The sequence below is a fragment of the Oncorhynchus keta genome, chromosome 37 (assembly GCF_023373465.1).
Source record: "Oncorhynchus keta strain PuntledgeMale-10-30-2019 chromosome 37, Oket_V2, whole genome shotgun sequence".
Taxonomy (NCBI): Eukaryota; Metazoa; Chordata; class Actinopteri; order Salmoniformes; family Salmonidae; genus Oncorhynchus; species Oncorhynchus keta.
In genome coordinates, this window is record NC_068457.1 from 5592546 (window position 1) to 5617390 (window position 24845).

At 40.3% G+C, this 24845-nt stretch overlaps 1 protein-coding gene across 2 annotated transcripts in view; it reads left to right on the top strand.

Moving 5' to 3' along the window:
• LOC118370107 (zinc finger protein 385B-like) overlaps positions 1 to 24845 on the top strand; it is a 143431-nt gene that overhangs the window by 95765 nt on the left and 22821 nt on the right. For both annotated transcript variants that reach the window (XM_035754907.2, XM_035754908.2), the window contains one exon: positions 19778 to 19888. In XM_035754907.2, the coding sequence (XP_035610800.1) occupies positions 19778 to 19888 (111 nt within the window). The remainder of the gene's footprint in view (positions 1 to 19777; positions 19889 to 24845) is intronic.

Genomic DNA, 24845 nt, shown 5'->3' on the forward strand with positions numbered 1-24845 from the left:
TATAATTTTGTCAGTTAAAGTTGGATGTGTAGGTTCGGTGTTTGTTGCTAGCATGTCATGCCTAAATTGGCTAATCTTGCCAATGAAAAAATGTGTAATTGGCAATATCAGTGGGTTTTGTGATGAATAAGCCTTCTGATTCAATGAATGATGGAGCTGAGTTTGCCTTTTTGCCAAAGATTACATTTAAGGTGCTCAAAAGCTTTTTACTTTCATTCTTTATATAATTTAGCTTTGTTTCATAGTATAGTTTCTTATTTTTGTTCTGTTTATTCACGATTTCTCAATTTGCAGTAGGTTCGCCAATTGTTTATGCTGCCAGACTTATTTGCCATTTCTTTTGCCTTGTCCCTCTCAACCATCAAATGTTTCAATTCCTCTTCAATCCACGCGGATTTAAGTTTTTCCAGTCATTTTCTTAACTTTTCTAATATTCTCTTGATAAGTGTGTGAATTGTACAAATGTCCTGCTAAATATTCAAAATATAACTAGTACTTTTGGGTGTCAAGAGAAATAAATGGACTAAAGTATATTATTTTCTTGAAAAATGTAGTGAAGTGAAAGTAAAAGTTGTCAAAAGTATAAATAGTCAAGTCCAGAAGATTAAACTACTTAAGTTAATTTCCCTAAAATGTTGTGCACAAAATTGTCAAGATAATCCATCAACCAGACAGATGTGGCATGTCAAGAAGCTGATTTAAACAGCATGATCATTACACAGGTGCACCTTGTGTTGGGGACAATAGAAGGCCACTCTAAAATACCTAGGATAGGATAAAGTAATCCTTCTCACCCCCCCTTAAAAGATTTAGATGCACTATTGTAAAGTGGCTGTTCACAGTATCGAAGGCAGCCGATAGGTCTAGAAGGATGAGAGCAGAGGAGAGAGAGTTAGCTTTAGCGGTGCGGAGCGCCTCCGTGATACAGAGAAGAGCAGTCTCAGTTGAATGACTAGTCTTGAAACCTGACTGATTTGGATCAAGAAGGTCATTCTGAGAGAGATAGCGGGAGAGCTGGCCAAGGACGGCACGTTCAAGAGTTTTGGAGAGAAAAGAAAGAAGGGATACTGGTCTGTAGTTGTTGACATCGGAGGGATCGAGTGTAGGTTTTTTCAGAAGGGGTGCAACTCTCGCTCTCTTGAAGACGGAAGGGACGTAGCCAGCGGTCAGGGATGAGTTGATGAGCGAGGTGAGGTAAGGGAGAAGGTCTCCGGAAATGGTCTGGAGAAGAGAGGAGGGGATAGGGTCAAGCGGGCAGGTTGTTGGGCGGCCGGCCGTCACAAGACGCAAGATTTCATCTGGGGAGAGAGGGGAGAAAGAGGTCAGAGCACAGGGTAGGGCAGTGTGAGCAGAACCAGCGGTGTCGTTTGACTTAGCAAACGAGGATCGGATGTCGTCGACCTTCTTTTCAAAATGGTTGACGAAGTCATCTGCAGAGAGGGAGGAGGGGGGGGGGAGGATTCAGGATGGAGGAGAAGGTGGAAAAGAGCTTCCTAGGGTTAGAGGCAGAAGCTTGGAATTTAGAGTGGTAGAAAGTGGCTTTAGCAGCAGAGACAGAAGAGGAAAATGTAGAGAGAGGAGGGAGCGAAAGGATGCCAGGTCCGCAGGGAGGCGAGTTTTCCTCCATTTCCGCTCGGCTGCCCGGAGCCCTGTTCTGTGAGCTCGCAATGAGTCGTCGAGCCACGGAGCGGGAGGGGAGGACCGAGCCGGCCTGGAGGATAGGGGGCATAGAGAGTCAAAGGATGCAGAAAGGGAGGAGAGGAGGGTTGAGGAGGCAGAATCAGGAGATAGGTTGGAGAAGGTTTGAGCAGAGGGAAGAGATGATAGGATGGAAGAGGAGAGAGTAGCGGGGGAGAGAGAGCGAAGGTTGGGACGGCGCGATACCATCCGAGTAGGGGCAGTGTGGGAAGTGTTGGATGAGAGCGAGAGGGAAAAGGATACAAGGTAGTGGTCGGAGACTTAGAGGGGAGTTGCAATGAGGTTAGTGGAAGAACAGCATCTAGTAAAGATGAGGTCGAGCGTATTGCCTGCCTTGTGAGTAGGGGGGGAAGGTGAGAGGGTGAGGTCAAAAGAGGAGAGGAGTGGAAAGAAGGAGGCAGAAAGGAATGAGTCAAAGGTAGACGTGGGGAGGTTAAAGTCGCCCAGAACTGTGAGAGGTGAGCCGTCCTCAGGAAAGGAGCTTATCAAGGCATCAAGCTCATTGATGAACTCTCCGAGGGAACCTGGAGGGCGATAAATGATAAGGATGTTAAGCTTGAAAGGGCTGGTAACTGTGACAGCATGGAATTCAAAGGAGGCGATAGACAGATGGGTAAGGGGAGAAAGAGAGAATGACCACTTGGGAGAGATGAGGATCCCGGTGCCACCACCCCGCTGACCAGAAGCTCTCGGGTGTGCGAGAACACGTGGGCGGACGAAGAGAGAGCAGTAGGAGTGGCAGTGTTATCTGTGGTGATCCATGTTTCCGTCAGTGCCAAGAAGTCGAGGGACTGGAGGGAGGCATAGGCTGAGATGAACTCTGCCTTGTTGGCCGCAGATCGGCAGTTCCAGAGGCTACCGGAGACCTGGAACTCCACGTGGGTCGTGCGCGCTGGGACCACCAGATTAGGTGGCCGCGGCCACGCGGTGTGGAGCGTTTGTATGGTCTGTGCAGAGAGGAGAGAACAGGGATAGACAGACACATAGTTGACAGGCTACAGAAGAGGCTACGCTAATGCAAAGGGGATTGAATGACAAGTAGACTACACGTCTCGAATGTTCAGAAAGTTAAGCTTACGTAGCAAGAATCTAATTGACTAAAATGATTAAAATGATACAGTACTGCTGAAGTAGGCTAGCTGGCAGTGGCTGCGTTGTTGACTTTGTAGGCTAGCTGGCAGTGGCTGCGTTGTTGACACTACACTAATCAAGTCGTTCCGTTGAGTGTAATAGTTTCTACAGTGCTGCTATTCGGGGGCTAGCTGGCTAGCTAGCAGTGTTGATTACGTTACGTTGCGTTAAAAGAACGACAATAGCTGGCTAGCTAACCTAGAAAATCACTCTAGACTACACAATTATCTTTGATACAAAGACGGCTATGTAGCTAGCTATGTAGCTAGCTACGATCAAACAAATCAAACCGTTGTACTGTAATGAAATGAAATGAAAATGTGATACTACCTGTGGAGCGAAGCGGAATGCGACCGGGTTGTTGAGTGCGGAAGTTCTATTCGGTAGACGTTGGCTAGCTGTTGGCTAGCTAGCAGTGTCTCCTACGTTAAGGACGACAAATAGCTGGCTAGCTAACCTCGGTAAATTAAGATAATCACTCTAAGACTACACGCTCTAAACTACACAATTATCTTGGATACGAAGACAGCAAAGACAACTATGTAGCTAGCTAACACTACACTAATCAAGTCGTTCAGTTGAGTGTAATAGTTTCTACAGTGCTGCTATTCGGTAGACGGTGGACGTTTGCTAGCTGGCTAGCTGCTGGGCAGATAGCAGTGTAGACTACGTTAGGACGACGAAATACGAAGTCCTTGAAGTTCTTGATGATCCGATAAATGGTTGATTTAGGTGCAATCTTACTGGCAGCAATATCCTTGCATATGAAGCCCTTTTTGTGCAAAGTAATGATGACGGCACATGTTTCCTTGCAGGTAACCATGTTTGACAGAGGAAGAACAATGATTCCAAGCACCACCCTCCTTTTAAAGCTTCCAGTCTGTTATTCGAACTCAATCAGCATAGAGTGATCTCCAGCCTTGTCCTCATCAACACTCACACCTGTGTTAACGAGAGAATTACTGACATGATGTCAGCTGGTCCTTTTGTGGCAGGGCTGAAATGCAGAGGAAATATTTTGGGGAGATTCAGTTGATTTACATGGCAAAGAGGGACTTTGCAATTAATTGCAATTCATCTGATCACTCTTCATAACATTCTGGAGTATATGCACATTTTCATCATACAAACTGAGGCAGCAGACTTTGTGAAAAGTATTATTTGTGTCATTCTCAAAACATTTGGCCACAACTATACACCACTGGTTATGATGCATAGCCTGAGGGGTGCCTGGGAATGGTTAGGCCGGGCAGATGCATTAAAAGATGAGGTGTGACACTCTTTATTATCAAATATACACTCAGTGGCCAGTTTATTAGGTACCCCACGTTTACATGCCTCTAAGAAATCAGGCTATTGTGGAGGAAAAGGGTTCCAACCCGGTTCTCGCTGTACCTAATGAATTGGCCACTGAGTGTAAATAGTTCATTGTATAACCAAACTTATAAACATACTGTGAAGATCACACCTCATCTTCTAATTCATTGTTCGATTGTTTTAAGGTAGCACCAGCAAACACCAGTTTTCTCCTAGCCGAGGGTGATGGGAATAGGTTTTTATTGGCTTTGGTACAGGAGTGGAGAGCAGGATGGGGAACATATCTACTATTGAAGTCTGAAAAACACTGAAACCCTGGATAGTACAGTATTTGGCAATAATACATCCCTGGATTATGTTCTATATGATGACAAAGTTTAAATTGATCCAATTGAGTAGAGCACAGAATAAGATCATTTGACAAGGATCGACACAGTGCATCCTCCCAATCATAATTTGATAAAGGATATATCATCACTGGAATAACATGAATAACATTTTATTAGGAATAACACCACAACATATTGTGTAAATATAACTCATTATTGTGGCATTTAGTGTGGTTTAAATATTGCATGCACACACACACACACATACACAGACTCACTGCGGAAGGGAGCTAACAGATTGGCATCACTCATGCGTATCGTGAGTGGTAATTATCTTCTTATATGAAGAGTGGCAGCTAAGGTAGTATGAAGAGTAATGAATGTTGTTTTTACACAGGAACAGAAACAATTAGTCACATCCACTAATCCCCACAGCTTGTGTGTGTGTGTGTGTGTGTGTGTGTGTGCGCAAACTCACAACCATCCATTTCTGTGTCCATGACGACAGTACATCTAGATCTCAGGAAGGCAGTAGCAACGTACTAAGCTAACATATGGAAATGTTTTAAGATGGTCATACCAAGGATCATTTAGCAATTTGATTTTGAATTTTAGGACCTCTTTAAGTATAATATAAATACATCCATTCTTTGTCACCATTCATTGTGTAACAATGAGCATTGGGATTGCAAACAGAGGAAGATCGTCAAAGGTAAACTATTCATTTTATTGCAGTTTGTGATTTTTGTTACACCTGTGCTGGTTGAAATAGTTGTTTTTTTATGGGGCTCTATCCTCAGATAATCGCATCGTATTCTGTCACAATAAATCATTTTTTAAATCTGACAACGCAGTTGGATTAGCAAGATTCTAGGCTTTTGAAACATGTGAGACACTTGTATTTTCATGAATGTTTAATATGACTATTTATGTAGCGATCACCGTATGTTGTCGAATTTCATCCCGCTACCGGGTTCGGTGCGCAGAGAGGTTAAGCCATTTTGCCACAACTTTGGAAGTATGCTTGGAGTCATTGTTCATTTGGAAGACCCATTTAACCCAAGCTTTAACTTCCTGACTGATTTCTTGAGATTTTGCTTCAATATATCCGCAGAATTTTCCATCCTCATGTTGCCATCTATTTTGTGAAGTTCACCAGTTCCTCCTGCAGCAACGCACCCCCACAACATTATGCTGCTACACCCGTGCTTCACGGTTGGGATGGGGTTCTTCGGCTTGCAAGCCTCCCCCTTTTTCCTCCAAACATAACGATGGTCATTATGGCCAAACAATTATATTTTTGTTTCATCAGACCAGACGAAATTTCTCCAAAAAGTACAATATTTGTCCCCATGTGCAGTTGCAAACCATAGTCTGGCTTTTTCATGGCGTTTTTGAGCAGCAGCACAGTGAATTGAGTGTATGTAAACCTCTGAACCACTGGAAATAGTGAAATAGTGAATTATAAGTGAAATAATCTGTCTATAAACAATTGTTGGAAAAATGACTTGTGTCATGCACAAAGTAGATGTCCTAACTGACTTGTCAAAACTTTTTAAAAAGACATTTGTGGAGTGGTTGAAAAACTAGTTTTAATGACTCCAGCCAAAGTGTATGTAAACTTCCGACTTCAACTGTACACACACACACACGGAACCGAACCATGGTCTGTAGTGGCGCCTCCAGCACTAAGATGCAATGCCTTAGACAGCTGTGCTACTCGGAAGAATTAAGAACAATATCTTCTTATTTTCACAATACGATGTGGCACATTGACAACTTAAATCGCTTTGAAAAAGAGCCTTCTAATTAGGCTTCATAACTAATGTTAGCCTATCAGAACATAACCAAACAATACCTTTACGTTCAATATAGAGATAATGAAATAGTTCAATTGAAACTTAAATAAACAATTCCCAGAATCGAATAGGCTATAGGCTCAATCTTTTATCAGCCGCACAGGTTTAGTCTAAACTTTATATGGCCTGCTTATGGTCTAAATGAGCGAAACCCTGAATTAACTAAATGATTGACTGAATTATCGTAATCAAATAGACCTACCTCCTTGCACGTTTTGCAGGCTGTGTATCCATTTACCTGGTTGTTGGCCTCCACAAAGACTCCAAAATTTCAACATTTCACTCACACAGCACCTGTTTCCACAATAGTGTATTCCACGATCATAACCTTTTTGTTCATTAGCTATTTTAAAGTAAGCTGGGCTAGCCAGGGAAAGTACATTTGGCAAGGTGTTGTCGTGTGGGGGGAGGTGATATAAGCTCTGCACGTGGACAAATTAGGAATGTTTCAGCACCACACAAATAATAGACAGTTCCCAGCTCTCGCTGCGTGGCTGTTAGTCTAGGCCTAGGCTACTATGTCTGCCTCACTGCTCACAGAATGGAATTCGCAACACAATACAACAAGCTCCTGGTTTTGTAAAAAAACAAATATTATCTTGATTTCTGACACAATAATTGTTCAATAATTGTTCAGAACCGCAACCGCAGGTTGAAATAATGTTTTCATTCACCCGCCAGCAGAATTTTTTGCGGGTCACCTGCGGGGAACAGTGGGTATCCGACCCGATGCAGGACTCTACTCTGTGCTGTGCTGTAGGGCTAGGTATACTCTTCCACTTCCTTTGACTAACAAAGAGCCCTTTAATTGCAGCACACAGTAAAGAGAAAGGCCAGCCTCTTCCTAACACGGGCACTCTAATGTTGACAACAGCTCCATGGGCTGACGACTATCAGTATATGCACAAACAGGCAGAAGACTAAATAATGAAGCTCTTCAGTTTATAGTACGAGAGAGAATGGGAAGAGAGAGTGATGGAGGGTGAGGGATTGAGAGAGCGAAAAGGGGAGTAGAGCGATATGGGAGGCGAGATAAAGGGGAGAGAGAGACAGAGGCTCAATCCCCATATCCCCCCCTTTAGCCGTCCCACTTAGCCCTACCCACTCCATTTTGTGCAATCCCGTGAGCTGGATGGAGAGGAAGTGGTGTCCCGATTGTACTTTGGCATAGTTCCTTTTCAGCGCTCTAGTTGGCCCTCCATGCAAATCGAATCGAGTTACTGACTTGCTAGCAAGTGGTACCCAAAATTCCCATGAAGCTCAGCAATCCAAGGCTGAAGAGTTGCTTCAGGAAAGATGGCAGCCAAAAACACTAGGATGGAAGCAAATATAAGTAATTATAACTTCATAACAAATCATGAAAAAAATGTACAGTTAAGAAGAATATGTTAGTTAATAGAGAGACAAATGATTGTGCATATTTAGCAAGCTAGCTGACTGGCTAACTTAGACAGCGAGCTCTATATTTAGCTAGATACAGTTGTCGGAGGTTTACATACACTAAGATTGAAGTCATTAAAAGTCGCTTTTCAACCAATCCACACATTTCTTGTTAACAAACTATAGTTTTGGCAAGTCGTTTAGGACATCTACTTTGTGCATGACACGTAATTTTTCCAACAATTGTTTACAGACAGATTATTTCATTAATAATTCATTGTATCACAATTCCAGTGGGTCAGAAGTTCACATACACTAAGTTAACTGTGCCTTTAAATAGCTTGGAAAAATCCAGAAAATTATGTCATGGCTTTAGAAGCTTCTGATAGGCTAATTGACATCATTGGAGACAGTGCCTCTTTAATTGACATCATGGGAAAATCAAAAGAAATCAGCCAAGACTTCAGAAAATAATTGTAGACCTCTACAGGTCTGGTTCATCCTTGGGAGCAATTTCCAAACACCTGAAGGTATCACATTAATTTGGACAAACAATAGTACGCAAGTATAAACACCATGGGACCACACAGCCGTCATACCGCTCAGGAAGGAGACGCGTTCTGTCTCCTAGAGATGAACGAACTTTGGTGCGAAAAATGCAAATCAATCCCAGAACAACAGCAAAGAACCTTGTGAAGATACTGGAGGAAACCGGTACAAAATATCTATATCCACAGTAAAACGAGTCCTATATCAACATAACCTGAAAGGCCACTCAGCAAGGAAGAAGCCACTGCTCCAAAACCGCCATAAAAAAGCCAGACTACGGTTTGCAACTGCACATGGGGACAAAGATCGTATTTTTTGGGAGAAATGTCCTCTGGTCTGATGAAACAAAAATAGAGCTGTTTGGCCATAGTGACCATCGTTGAGTTTGAAGGAAAAAGGGGGATGCTTGCCAGCTGAAGAACACCATCCCAACCGTGACGCACGGTGCTGGCAGCATCATGTTGTGGAGGTGCTTTGCTGCAGGAGAGACTGGTGCACTTCACAAAATAGAAGGCATTATGTGGATATATTGAAGCAACATCTCAAGACATCAGCCAGGAAGTTAAAGCTTGGTCACAAATCGGTCTTCCAAATGGACAATGACTCCAAGCACACAAGTTGTGGCAAAATGGCTGAAAAGGACAACAAGGACAACAAAGTCAAGCTCAGGACCTGAAGCTAGGATATGCATATTCTTGATACCATTTGAAAGGAAACACTTTGAAGTTTTTAAATGTGCAATTAATGTAGAAGAATAACACATTAGATCTGGTAAAATATAATACAAAGAAAAAATATGTGTTTTTTTGTACCATCTTTGAAATGAAGAGAAAGGCCATAATGTTTTATTCCAGCCCAGGCGCAATTTGGATTTGGGCACTAGGTGGCAGCAGTATCTGTTCTAAATGTTGTATCAAGACTGCCCAAATGTGCCTAATTTGTTTATTAATCTCCAGCGACGAGCAATCCCGTATCCGGGAGCGGAATCATAGCCTCAAGCGCATTACCATAACGCAACGTTTCCTATTCTTGAAAATCGTAAATAAAATGAAGTAAATATATTCACTGTCATCTCAGATTTTCAAAATATACGTTACAGCCAACGCTAGACAAGCATTTGTGTAAGTTTAGCATGGCATAATGCTATGCTAGGCTGTGCTGGCAGCAGGCAACATTTTCACAAAAATAAGAAAAGCAACCAAATTAAATAATTTACCTTTGAAGAACTTCAGATGCTTTCACTCAGGAGATAGCAAATGTTCCTTTTTTCCAAAAATAATATTTTTGTAGGTGACAAACGTCACATTTGTTCATCCTGCTTGGCTGAGAAACCGACCGAAAATACTTAAACTATAACGCCAAACTTTTTTCAAAATTTGCTCCATAATATCGACAGAAACACGGCAAACGTTGTTTAGGATCCATCCTCAAGGTGTTTTAAACATATGTATTCGATAATATATCCGTGGAGGCAGTTGGTTTCTCATAAGAAACGATTGGAAAAATGGCTACCTCAGTATTTTACGCAAGATTTTCTGCGGGAGACACCATGCGTCCACTCGCCCTATATGGTCTCTTACAGCCATTCTCCAATGGAAATGCCTAAAAAGACGTCACAATGCTGCAGACACCTTGGGGGAAACGTGGAAAATGTAAGCTGACTCCTAGCTCCTTCACAGCAATATAAGGAATCATTGGCATGAGGCCGTTTCAAAAAATGCTGCACTTCCTGATTGGATTTTTATTTGGGTTTCGCCTGTAACATCAGTTCTGTGGCACTCACAGACAATATCTTTGCAGTTTTGGAAACGTCAGAGTGTTTTCTTTCCAGAGCTGTCAATTATATGCTTAGTCGAGCATCTTTTTGTGACAAAATATCTTGTTTAAAACAGGAACGTTTTTCATCCAAAAAGTTAATACATGTTCAAGTTCATAATTGTGCGCTCTCCTCAAACAATAGCATGGTATTCTTTCACTGTAATAGCGACTGTAAATTGGACAGTGCAGTTAGATTAACAATAATTTAAGCTTTCTGCCCATATCAGATATGTCTACGTCCTTGGAAATGTTTTTTGTTACTTACAACTTCATGCTAATCACAATAGCCTACGTCACGGTTGGGGACACGCACACCGATCCCGTTGAGGTTAATATTGAACACTAGTCACTTTATTAATGTTCACATACTGCTTTACTCATTTCATATGTATATACTGTATTCTATTCTACTGTATTTTAGTCTATCCCACTCTGACATTGCTCATCCTGATATTATTATATTCCTTAATTCCATCCTTTTATTTTTAGATTTGTGTATATTGTTGTGAATAGTTAGATACTACTGCACTGTTGGAGCTAGGAACCCAAGCGTTTCGCTACACCCGCAATAACATCTGCTAAATATGTGTATGTGACCAATAAAATAGGATTTTATTTCATTTTGATCCCAAATGGCATTTTCCCTGAGCCTTATTGAGCGTGGTTCAGAAGCAGTGGGATCATTGCACAAATGAGTGCTTTTTGCTTCCCTTTGGTATTTTAAGTAGAAATTGTGCACCAACATAATATAATAATAATAATATAGTATTTGAAAAGCCTGTTATATTCAGTGTGCCCTTTAATATAGACTAGATGGAGAATTACTATAAATCCGATTTTAAAAAATTTTGAATTAAGACATGCATTAAGAGTGCATTTTCACATATTCCTCCATGTACCTTCTGTCATTTCTATGAAGATTTTAAACTAAACCTCAACATTTCTTCAAGTTTTCACTATCATTGTAAATAAATCCCGAGTTATTTTGTTGCTTTGACAAGGTCATTTCTGAAGGGTATTATTTCGTTAATGTGATTAGTGAAAGAAATAATAACCTGTCCTTCATTTTAAGGTCAACCCTGTTACGTACTCCTATTTTAATATGGTGAAACTATTTACTTTTAAAAATCTAAAGAAACATTGAACATCTCATAGTCAAATCATAGTGTCAAAGCAGGTGGGTTGGTTTTTCTCTTTTTGGCCATTTTCTGGTGTTTTAGTGGTGGAAAACTAAGTGGGTCGAAGCATAACACATCAACCCTGTTAGCTAGACAGCTTTTTGTGAAGCTTGATTTCAATTGATCCTCCCTGTTGAACACAACAAGCTTCCATTCCCCCTGTTACAAGGGGATTTATGGCTGATACAACATGAAATTGTCAACCCTGTTACTTTATTTGGTGCTTAACGGGCACTTTTTATTTTTATTTAACCTTTTGAGATGGGAAAACATGTTTTTCATTGCGTTGAAGATGTGGTCTTTATGACAGAATGTCAAATAGTGGTGAAATCATACGTTTTTTTTTCAAGAAGTTTAACATATCAAAAGGCACCGAATTGGTGGATATACCCGGTGCACTAACAAGGGAATAGGATGCAATTTTGGATGCACCCATAGTCTTTGATGCCCAAAAGGGTTATGGTGGTACTCTATCATTGCTTTTATGGGTTTATAACAAACACCCACTTTCTTTTGTTCTTCAATATGGTTTCTTGCTATTCAGTTTCTTTACTTTGAAGGTGAGATCTAAGACAGTGGAACAGAGAGACTGGGACTTTGATTATACTCTTGTCAACGGAATGTTTATTCTATTAAAGGATAATCATTGTGGATAAACACGTTTGATATTGATCGCTGCTCTGGCATTCACACAGAGAATCAATGACTATGCTGATTTTCCACCTCTCTGCCTCCCTGCTGTTTGCTTTCATCCCTCTAGTGGTTCTAATGTTTTTACTTACATAAACAAAAACTGTTGGTTTGACTTGATATCCCCTGTTTTCCTGTATACACATCTGTGTACATCATCCTTTTTCACCCAAACTCTCTTGCTCTCTCTCTCTCTATCTCTCTCTCACTCTCACTCTCACTCTCACTCTCACTCTCACTCTCCCTCACTCTCTATCTCACTCTCTATCTCACTCTCTATCTCTATCTCACTCTCACTCTCACTCTCAATCTCTGTCTTCCTCTCCATGCTCTTTCCCTCCCCTCTCTCTCTTTGTCCCATTTCTATCACACAGCGGTGCAACTTTGGTTTTAGAAGTGGGGAGGGGGAAGATCAGCTTTAACATTATCATAAATTAAATTGTGAATTTTAATGCTTGGTTGCAAATCCTTTGCAGGCAATGACTGCCTGAAGTCTGGAACCTATAGACATAGGCAGCTGGGTTTCTTCTCTGGTGATACTCTGCCAGGCCTTTACTGCAGCTGTCTTCAATTCCTGCTTGTTCTTGGGGCGTTTTGCCTTCAGCAAGTGAAATTTATGATCAATTGGATTCAGGTCAGGTGATTGACTTGGCCATTGCAGAACATTCCACTTCTTTGCCTTAAAAAAGTATTGGGTTGCTTTCGCAGTATGCTTCGGGTCATTGTCCATCTGCACTGTGAAGCACCGTCCAATGAGATTTGAAGCATTTGGCTGAATCTGAGCAGATAATATATAGCCCTAACACGTCAGATTTCATCCTGCCGCTTTTGTCAGCAGTCACATTATCAATAAATACAAAGGGACGAAACAGTGGATATCTTTCTCAAATCATATCAGGCATTTGAAAGAAAATGCATAAAAAGTATTCCACCAACATCAAAACAAAACATTTCTGTATTCTGAACATCAGAATATTAACCAAATCCATTGTCTGAACATCAAATGGAACTCATCAACATAACTTGGAATTTGGACTAATAAAGCTCTGTAAACTTTTCCCAGTCAGAGTTGCAGAGTTTTGAATTCCTTCGTTTTAAACGGCTCTGGTTCCTTAACTTGAGGCCACGCAAATGAATTATTTCTTTCAGCTGCTTGTTGCATGCAACATCAGATTGTATTATTGTATGGATTGGTGAATGATCAGGATTGACATCATTCTTTCTTCTCCGAAAATGTCATAGTTATGACACAGAATAGGATTCACATCTATTAAATGTTATTAATAGTCTATTGGTAGTAGGCTATACAATGATAACACTTAATAAAATTTGAAAAGTTAAATCAATTCCATCTCCCATTCTCTCTCAAACTTGTTTTGTTACTATTTCATTGCTAATGTTAATAATAATCACTTTACTATAATTTGAGCCTACGGCAACACTTTCCGTTGCATTGAGTTGCATTATTACACGATTATTACATGATAGTTAGTTATAATTATGCATTGTTACACTAACTGGTAAATATCTATTAATGCAGGTACACAAATGCAATTTCAAGATACCTACACAAAATGGCTACATAAAATGCCCATCAAACTCCTTCAATTCAAACTTGTACAGTCTTGATTTTTCATAAAGTGCCCAAAATGTGAGCAGCTATTAACTAATATAATTCCTAATCCATTTTTTTATCCATGTGTGTGTGTGTGTGTGCGTGCGTGCATGTAATATTATATTAACTAATATAATCCATCAGTTATACGTTACCTGCAGTGCAATAAAACATTTACTACAGTGTAATAGTGCAACTTAAAGTTATGTTTTATCCACCCATCTTTATATCCTATTGTATCCTATTCTGTTGCTGACAGTAGCATGAAACCATGAAAACAAAACCTTGCTTTTCTTCTGGCTAGTCTTTCCCCCTTCTCCTTACTAGACAACGGCATCTACAGTATAAAGATCATGTGCCTTGAAATACCTTAAAATGCCATAAATTAGTTTAAAATTATATTATTCAGTATTCATACAACAAGTAAATATGAACTGCATGATTAAATGTTGTAAACTAGTGAAAACGTGGAAAAACATTCAGCATAATGGTGACGTTGTGGTATTACATTCAACTTTTGTCGTGCTGAAGGACAGTCTAATACTGAAGAACGGATTTCATACATAAACATATTTAACAGGCAGTTCCTTATAAAGTAATGATCGTGACCTATAAAGACTATCCTTACTTTTCATATTTAATCTAGCTTTTTATAAAATAATAACATAAAAAGTATGTTTTCTGTGTTGTTGTTACAAAGGTTACTAGACGGTGAAAAGGTGAAATCATCAAATATTTCAGAGAGATTTACTCGCCTCATCACATTCATAGAGCGTCTTCAATGGGTCTTCTTTGTGATGTCACACACTGTCACATGATTACCATCATGTGATATGCTTTAAAATGGCTTTTTTTCCTTTGTTATACTGAATGACATTGATAAAGCACAAAAGTCCGGACAAAAGTTTAAGTATTTTTTAGATACTGTATGTAAATACTGTAATACAATAACGCCATGGGTGTTCATTTATATTTTTAGGATGAATTTCTACATTTTAAAAACACATTTGTCATTCTAATTTTAACCCGGACAGTTACACTGAACTGATTGGCTCAAACGCATAAAGAAGGAAAGAAATTCCACAAATGAACTTTTAACATGGCACACCTGTTAATTGAAATGCATTCCAGATGACTAACTCATGAAGCTGGTTGAGAGAATGACAAGAGTGTGCCAAGAACCTCAAATATATAAGTATATTTTGATTTGTTTCAAACCTTTTTGGTTACTACATGTTTCCATATGTATTATTTCATAGTTTTGATGTCTTCACTATTATTCTACAATGTAGAAAATACAATTTAAATAAAGATAAACCCTTGAATGAGTAGGTGTGTCCAATCATTTGACTGGTGCTGTATACATTTGAAGTTGGATGTTTACATACACCTGAGCCAAATATATTTAAACTCAGTTTTTCACTATTCCTAACATTGAATCCGAGTACAAATTCCCTGTCGTAGGTCAGTTAGGATCACCACTTTATTTTAAGAATGTGAAATGTCAGAATAATAGTAGAGAGAATTATTTATTTCAGCTTTTATTTATTTTAGCACATTCCCAGTGGGTCCGAAGTTTACACAAGCTTACCACAATAAGTTGGGTGAATTTTGGCCCATTCCTCCTGACAGCTGGTGTAACTGAGTCAGGTTTGTAGGCCTCCTTGCTTGCACACGCTTTTTCAGTTCTGCCCACAAAGTTTCTATGGGATTGAGTTCAGGGCTTTGTGATGGCCACTCTAATACCTTGACTTTGTTGTCCTCAGGCCATTTTTCCACAACTTTGGAAGTATGCTTGGGGTCATTATCCATTTGGAAGACCCTTTTGCAAACAGGCTTTAACTTCCTGACTGATTTCTTGAGATGTTGCTTCAATATATCCACATATTTTTCCCACCTCATGATGCCATCTATTTTGTGAAGTGCACCAGTCTCTCCTGCAGCAAAGCACCCCCGCAACATGATGCTGCCACCCTCGAGCTTCACGGTTGGGATGGGGTTCTTCGGCTTGCAAGCCTCCCACCTTTTCCTCCAAACATAATGATGGTCATTAGGGCCAAACAGTTCTATTTTTGTTTCGCCAGACCAGAGGACATTTCTCCAAAAATGTCCCCTCGTGCAGTTGCAAACCGTAATCTGACTTTTTTAAGGCAGTTTTGGAGCAGTGGCTTCTTCCTTCCTGAGTGGCCTTTCAGGTTATGTGAATATAGGACTCGTTTTACTGTGGATATAGATACTTTTGTACCTGTTTCCTCAAGAATCTTCACAAGGTCCTTTGCTGTTGTTCTGGGATTGATTTGAACTTTTCGCACCAAAGTACGTTCCAATCTAGGAGACAGAATCCATCTCCTTCCTGAGCGGTATGACGGCTTTTACCTGCATACTATTGTTTGTACAGATGAACGTGGTACCTTCAGGCATTTGGAAATTGCTCCCAAGGATGAACCAGACTTGTGGAGGTCTACAATTTATTTTCTGAGGTCTTGGCTGATTTCTATTGATTTTCCTTGATGTCAATTAAAGAGCCACTGAGTTTGAAGTTAGGCCTTGAAATACATCCACTGTTATACCTCCATTTGACTCCAATGATGTCAATTAGCCTATCAGAAGCTTCTAAAGCCATTACATAATGTTATAGATTTTTCCAAGCTGTTTAAAGGCACAGTCAACTCAGTGTATTTAAACTTCTGACCCACTGGAATTGTGATGCAGTGAATTATAAGTGAAATAATCTGTCTGTAAAAAATTGTTGGAAAAATTACTTGTCATGCACAAAGTATATGTCCTAACTGACTTGCCAAAACTATAGTTCATTAACAAGAAATGTGTGGAGTGGTTGAAAAATGAGTTTTAATGATTCCAACCTAAGTGTATGTGAACTTCCGACTTCATCTGTATATATTTATATTTATTTATACTTCTGATAAGTCTCCAGATTCAACATTTCCAAGCAAACAAAAAAAGGGAGTATCTGTAAACATGTTGAAATAAATGAACATACTCTTTGCCAGAATTCAGCCAGCCTTCACAAGACCACAACATATGCAAATATTTCCCCTTTGTGCTTTAAACCTCCAGCAGAATAATACAATTCCTGAGTGCATGATATTCAGTTTCACTGGCATATAGTACATTCAATGGATGGTTTTAACTGCAGTAATTTATGCCAGAGATTACTGCAGTTTAAACTTAAACTGCTTAAACTGTAGGTCTACCCATCAATTCGATATGGAACTTTATATCATTTACAACATATACTGCAAAATTCACCTGAGCTCCGTAGACTGGTCTTCCCTGGCTGTCTGACCCTGCTGGGACCCTGTCACTATCTGATCCTGCTAAGACATGATGAGCATAGTGTTGGGTACTGACTGCACTAAAGGGCTGCATTCCCAAGGGATGCCTGCGGGACCTGCGAGTCCCCACAGAGATCATTGCGGGGCGGGCAGCATTTGTCATGCTGCAGGCAGGTGCGGGCGGTCAGACAGACAAAAATGAAAAATGAAAATAGTTTTGTTGTCCAGTAGATTATTTTTTGAAACGGTCCTTTTTCTGCTTTGTTTGCTTTTGCCTAGCTATTATATTAAAATCACGTATTTTTCGCACTATTCACACAGAATGCCCAGCTTCCCCTTCAGTAGCCTGCCTCTCCTAGTTGGGCGGGAGAGCTCAAGTGCGCCTAGAATGTGTGGTCTCAACTACGTTGTAGTTAAACCTGAATTGGAAATTAACTTAAATATGATTAGACTGTACTTTACTAGTGTCTGTAAATACACATTGATAATGAAAAGAAGCGGAGGGCGCTCACCCAACGTGAGTCAAAGTGAAATTCAAAAAATGTAATCATCATTGAAAAGGAAAAGGCACAACGCGCACATAAATTGGGCTTCTATGGTGAGCGGAGTGTTGCGCCTTTTTATTTTCAATAAGTATGGATTACCCTAATATTTGTCTATGTCTGCAAATCGTACTCCTAAAAGGTAGGCTATATCATATAGGATTATGCAAAACGTCACAGGTGTCGCTGTCATAATTCTCGCTGCTTCCAGTTCAGTAGCCATACTTACGAGATCAGGTGCGCGTTTGCTCCCAATTAAATAGAGTAGGCTATAGACCGAGGTAAAGATAGGTTTACGTGGGATATTCGATGGGTATTCGCGCTTTCAAACCTCAATAGCTTTCAAACCACTTGAGCCACAGACTTCAAATAAATGTCATGATGTTGGGAAAATTATTTTCACCATTTCAACATTAATTCGCTTTCCAAAGCTAATAAACATAGAAATGTGAGCAGCATTTTGTATTCCTAGTTGAATTAGTTAGGGAGTGTAAACAAACTTTTTTTTACATTACATTTTTTTTTAACATTCAATAGGTCCTTGCTCATGTGACCTACTTGACTCAAACAAGGTTCAGAATATCCACTGACTACCCTTCTATATTGCACACCCTTTGGTTTGTCCATTTTCATCTCACACGTTTTTTAAATTCTAATTCTAATTTCAATAGCTCCTTGGTAATGTGACCTACTGACTTCAAACACGTTTCAGAATGTCAACTCAGTGGTCCTACACATTGCACACCCTTTAGTACTATTAAACTATTACTATTGAAAATTTTAATTGAGAAAAATTCATGTAAAATGTGTGAGATGAAAATGGACAAACTAAAGGTGTCCACTGAGTGAACATTCTGAACCTTGTTTCGATTCAATAGGTCAGATGACCAATGAGCTTTTGAAATTCAAAAATGTAAATAAATAATAAAAAATTGTGCGAGATGTAAATCGACAAAACAAAAGTGTGGAAAATGTGTGTCTATGCCATCGGGTTAGCTACAACCAGTTTTGAAAGTTTTAGGAGTAATGGTTAAAGAGCTATTGAAATTAGATTACATTTTGATTTGTCACTATGTTGACGGTCCCTAACTGCTGTTGGTGGCCATGAGGAAAGCTACAGGCAAATATCAGTCGAATATCCAACCTGAAACACTATTTACCTCGGTGGCTACAGCCTGTGTATACATGGGCAGAGAAGCACAGGGCAGTTATTCTAAATAGGCCCATGATAAGGCTATAGGTTAGGCTATAGTTTACTACATTGAATAGTAATAGGCCTAAATATTGATCACACATATTTCGCCGTCTGAAAATCTTCCCACTCCTAAAGGATAGGCTATGAAAATAGCTCAAGATGAAATGCAAGTGTCTCCAATTCTGCTCTCTTCAAACTACATCGACACATATTGGCTGATATAGCCCAGTAATACAATGTAAGGGCCATGTCAGAATCTCTGGTATTTTAACTTATTTCTTAAGTTATTTTTACACATTTGATATTGCCTACAGGGCGCAAAATCCCTGGGAACATGGCAGGCAAGTGAGCTAAGTCACATACGCCTAAAATAACATTGCGGGACTGCGGTTGGGTTTGAGACCAGTTCTTGCAGTAGGGAGTGGGAGTCCGACAGAAAGCCAACCGGTGCGGGCGGGAGCAGCGCAGATCACTACTGTGCACCATGACAGTGAAGCCTGTAATGTTAGAGCTGTTTTTTACTGTGTCAGTGTGAACAGTAGGGAATTAGCTTGGGATACTGACAGATCAATAACGTTACATTGACATACTGACTAATATAACTCTCATAGCACTGAAAAAGCATCCGAATATCAATCTTCGATTGTATGGCTGATGGTTTCATCGTTTGATTCAGGTCTAGTTTGATTGAGGCAAAAATGATGGTTCATCAACTGGCGAAAGCTTGCCAGGTTCATTTACTTCTGAAACATGACAACACAAAGGCTACAAAACTATTCCATACAAACAACTGCTGTTAGATAACGATATAAGGTGGTTATTCCAACGTCATGACGCTACTATCTGACAGATAACTACAGGCTAGGGCTGATCTGGCTGTGGTGGCTACTGTAATTTATTCATTCACCTCAGTCGAAAGGGGATGAAACATGCGATAACGTTACATGTCAGTTACAATACTAGCTCAGCAGCAGTTACCAGCAGTTACCTTGCCAGTTACATCAGTCAACTAAAGAGTAGCAAGTACACACTGATTACTGGGGGTAATTGGGGGGGACATTTCCCACCCGTTGCCAGTCAAAGTTGCGCCCCTGCTCTCACACACACATACTCTCTCTCCTTTTCTCTTTCTCCCCCTTTATTTTTAATCTGGTCTCTATGTGCTCTGCTTGTTTTCCAGATGGACCCTGTGCAGAAGGCCGTAATTAATCACACATTTGGAGTCTCCATCGCGCCGAAGAGAAAGCAAGTTATTTCCTGCAACATCTGCCAACTGCGCTTTAACTCAGATGTGAGTACATGGGAATCCTCTCTCTCTCTCTCTCTCTCTCTCTCTCTCTCTCTCACTCACTCACTCACTCACTCACTCACTCACTCACTCACTCACTCACTCACTCACTCACTCACTCACTCACTCACTCACTCACTCACTCACTCACTCACTCACTCACTCACTCACTCACTCAGCTTTGTGCATTGTCATTTGTCTTCAGGTAGCTATATTAAGTGTGTGTTCCCAGACAGTCTACTCTAAAGGTTCAGGGAGTACGATAATGTATGATTAATACAATTAATGATATCAAGACATCTATTTGCTGGCATCCATATTAGGACAAATGTAAGTTCTCTGACAGTCAATCAACTCTATAGGATGTTATGGATCATGCAGAAGGGGAATTTTTTAAATGTGTTCTTTATTTAACTTTTATTTAACGAGGCAAGTCAGTTTAGAACAAAATCTTATTTACAATGACGGCCTACCCAAGCCAAACCCTTCCCTAACCTGGACGACGCTGGGCCAATTGTGCACCGCCCTATGGGACTCCCAATCATGACCGGTTGTGATACAGTCCGGTATCGAACCAGGGTCTGTAGTGATGCCTCTAGCACGGAGATGCAGTGCCTTAGACTGCTGTGCCACTCGGGAGCTAAAAACAGTGGGGTGGACCACTGTCTCTAGTGGGGCGATGTGCTATTCGTTAACATACTGCTTGTTGTGTCTCCTGTTTAATGCCTCTTCAATTGACAGCAGCTGGGCTCTATTGTCCTCGGTCCAAGTGTTTTCCTCTCTCATACTCTCGCCAGACATGTGAAATGACTGAGGGTGTTTGAGACTGTTGTAGACAGGCAGCGTTCAAGAGAGCTTAAGTGTTGCAGTGTTTAAGTATTGTGGAGTTGACATTCTCTGCCCTGTGTAATTAGTTAGCAGTTGACTCTGAAAGGCTCATCAAATAGATGCAGTCAGAGAGAGAGAGAGAGAGAGAGACAGTGACAGAGAGAGGAGGAAAAAAGAGTGAGATCTTGTGAAATAAGCCCTACTGTGGAAGAGGAGGGTTCCACTGTCCTCCACTCATCATGGTCATAAAATCAAACAAACCACAGCACTATGGGTGAAACAGGACTTGGATCATTGACTTTTAAGATTCCTTACCAACTCCTTTGGTACATAATGGAAGTTTCAAGGGAGGGTATTAGGGGAGGTTCTTTCTTGTCAGTGCGTTTCAATGATTATCCAAGAATCTTCCGTTTCTACTGAACTGTAGTGCTGAACTCTTATTCCTGACCTCGTCAGTGTTTCGGAGCAAGAGTGCTGATCTAGGATCAGTTTTGTATTTTCAATCATGATGAATTAGATTACATGGACATGGGGTGGACCTGATTCTAGATTAGCACTCTTACTCTGAAACGCTTTATGAAAAAAGTTGGTTACTATGTGCCATGGTTACTGTGTGATTGAGAGCATAGCTGATTCAATATCAACAACATTGCAGAGGCATTCCACGCCAGACTACCCAAAATATAATTATGATGTTTTGCGTCTTCCCCAAATTAAATTCATAGAAAGGTCCGGGATTCAATCTGCAATGTACGTTTTAAAGCCAATGTTCCCGTGTTCGCAGAGCCTAAATTCACAGGAAATGCTTCAAATGGCAGATTTGGTCACTGATAAGTGCCTAAATTGGAACTTAGTGGCTGTAACATTCTATACAGTACATGATGTCGGAGCCCAGGGTCTCCACTTTACAGCTCTGTATACTATTCAACTGACAGCTGTTCTAAACTTGAGCAGCAAGTGCAACAAGAAGATGCCCCCATCCTCGCAGCAAATTGGGCTACTTTGGCAAATATTTTGTTGTCTGAGTGAGGGGAATGTGCTCTTTACATTTCCGTATTATAAAATTCATGTAATTTACAGTATCAATGTTTATGATCACTATGTTTGATGCACAGTTACAAGGATGACATGGCATTTTTCCTGTGTTGTTCTGAACAGAATGAGCCGATGTTTGTCGTATTTTGGAGAAAATGTGCCATGGAACACTCACTTGAATGCACTCATGACTCCATTCTGTGAGCACCAAACGTGTTATCTCTGAAGAGCCTTGTGAAAGGCTATCACTGTAAGATCGTATTTTATAGCGAGTCATGTCAGCAATTGAATAAGCTTTCAAATGTTGCCCACCTGACCCAGATTGCGATTTATAGTGGGCTGTTTTTGGATTGTGTAAACAACAGTAATTGTGTGATGGTGGGGATGCAGGGCTGTGTTCCAAATAAAAAACTACAAGAATGCTTGCTTCAGTTCCTCAATGGCACAGCCAGACGAGCAAAGAAAATCACATATGAATTAAATTACTTAAGAACTGTGCACACTTTGGAGAGATGTGTGGCAACTTGGAGACACCAGTGAGACCTCTAATTTGAACCCTTGTCATTTTTTGTCTTATGTTGCACCTACCCTAGATTTCCATGAATTCTTATTATATTAATGAATGTATCCAGAGTATTTTCAGATTTCGTTATTGACAAATGCTGCGAAAAGTACAGTAAATGTAAAATGCACATTAAACCAACAGTGTAATGTGTGATGTCTGGACTATCATTAAATGTGAAGACGTATTTAAATCAAATCCGTTCTCTAGGTTTAATTATTATGTGATTAAACTAATCCCGTAAACATTAATTAACTAGGAAGTCGGGGCACCACGGGAAAATGTTTAGAGTTACAGAGTTATCATTTCCCGAATATAACTCTAATTACAGTCTTCCATTAATGATTACTAATTGTTACCTTCTATCAGTCTCATCTGATCGTCGTAAAATTCTTTATCTGCACAAACCCTAGTTTCAATAATGAATCGGCAACATACAAATTGGTTTAATTATGTATTTACTAACACTTGTTCTGTAGTGAATCGATAGCCTCACAGTTTAACCATTTCCAGCTGTGTTCGCCAATACTCCACGTGGGATGGTTGTCTAGTCTTATCGTTTGTAGGGGTCTTAACCATTCACAACCACAGCTCATGCTGGGGTTTGCTTAGTCTGATGTGAATTCGGTCATCCCTCTCCAGCCAATGTCTCTTCACTTGGGTGGGGCCACTGAGTCAGCATAAAATGACTTCTGAAAACAATTCTCTCATTCAGAAGGCTAAAATTACATTTAATATTTTCACAATTAGTTTCATATTTAAACATTTCAATTGCACAACAATTCCATGTGAATCTGAATGTGAATCTGAACTAGAATGTGTAGAGGGAGAAAGTTGGTTTTATGACCCTCACCCAACAGGACAAAGTCATGACAAATGTTTGGATTCAGTCTTGTGTCAGGTGAACTGTTGTGTCCTCACCTTTTGGTTTAATAATTTCTCCATGATCTCCAAAGTGATCCCTTTCAATTGCTACCATGGTTATGCATATGCTTCTCAAATATATTTCAATTTGACCCTTTCCAATACTCACACTCATATTACAGATGGCGTCCTGAGTAAGGCCAAAATGTTTTTAACTTTAATGAATTTTTCTCAAATTATTTTGGATACAGATTTCAAATGTATGCCAAACACCCTTCCCTCCAATGACCTTTCTACAGATTTTAAAGAATATCCAAAACATCATGATTATCATTTGGCCAAACCGGCATGCATTTGCCCTGCATTATTGATCAAGGAGAATTAAAAAAATATATATATAGAAAGTCAGAGGCTGGAAATATATAACCAACTAATACCATTTCTTAAGGCTTGAAGGCTCTCAGTGTCACTCTGAATGGGCCTTGTCAGTTTCTGTATGAAGTCTATAATCAATGGCTTTGTCAATTTTATATTGCCCTTCATCTCTCTCCATGCAAAACCATGTCATTTAATATTGCCTCGCCCCACTTGTCAGGCGATTCAAACCCCACAGGCTGTGTGGTGTCCTCTGGGAGGCAGGTAGAAAAACAGAGGTACAGTGCATTCGGAAAGTATTCAGACCCTTTGACTTTTCTACATTTAGTTACATTACAGCCTTATTCTAAAATGTATTATTGTTTTTTTTCCATCATCAATCTACACACACTACCCCATAATTACAAAGCAAAAACAGGTTTTGAAATTTTTTGCAAATCTATAAAAATAAAAAAATATTGAAATATCACATTTCTGTAATTATTCAGACCTTTTACTCAATAACATTGTTGAAACACCTTTGGCAGTGATTACAGCCTCAGGTTCTCTTGGGTATGAAGCTACAAGCTTGGCACACCTGTATTTGGGGAGTTTATCCCATTCTTCTCTGCAAATCCTCTTAAGCTCTGTCAGGTTGGAATGGGGAGCATCGCTATGTTCAGGTCTCTCCAGAGAGGTTTGATCGGATTCAAGTTTGGGATCTGGCTGAGCCACTCAAGGACATTCAGAGACTTGTCCCGAAGCCACAATTGCATTGTCTAGGTTGTGTGCTTAGGGTCATTGTCCTGTTGGAAAGGCAACCTTCACCCCAGTCTGAGGTCCTGAGCGCTCTAGAGCAGGTTTTCATCAATGAGCTCTCTGTACTTTGCTCTGTTCATCTCTCCCTCAATCCTGACTAGTCTCCCAGAAACTGCCACTGAAAAACATCCCCACAGCAGGATGCTGCCACCATGCTTCACTGTAGAGATGGTGCTTGGTTTCCTCCAGACATGACGCTTGGCATTCAGGCCAAAGAGTTCAATCATGATTTAATCAAACCAGAGAATTTTGTTTCTCATGATCTGAGAGTCTTTAGATGCCTTTTGGCAAACTCCAAGGGGGCTGTCATGTGCCTTTTACTGTGGAGTGGCATCCATCTGGCCACTAAAGGCCTGATTGGTGGAGTGAGGCAGAGATGGTTGTCCTTCTGGAAGGTTCTACCTTCTCCACAGAGGAACTTTAGAGCTCTGTCAGAGTGACCATCGGGTTCTTAGTCACCTCCCTGACCAAGACCCTTCTCCCCCAATTGCTCAGTTT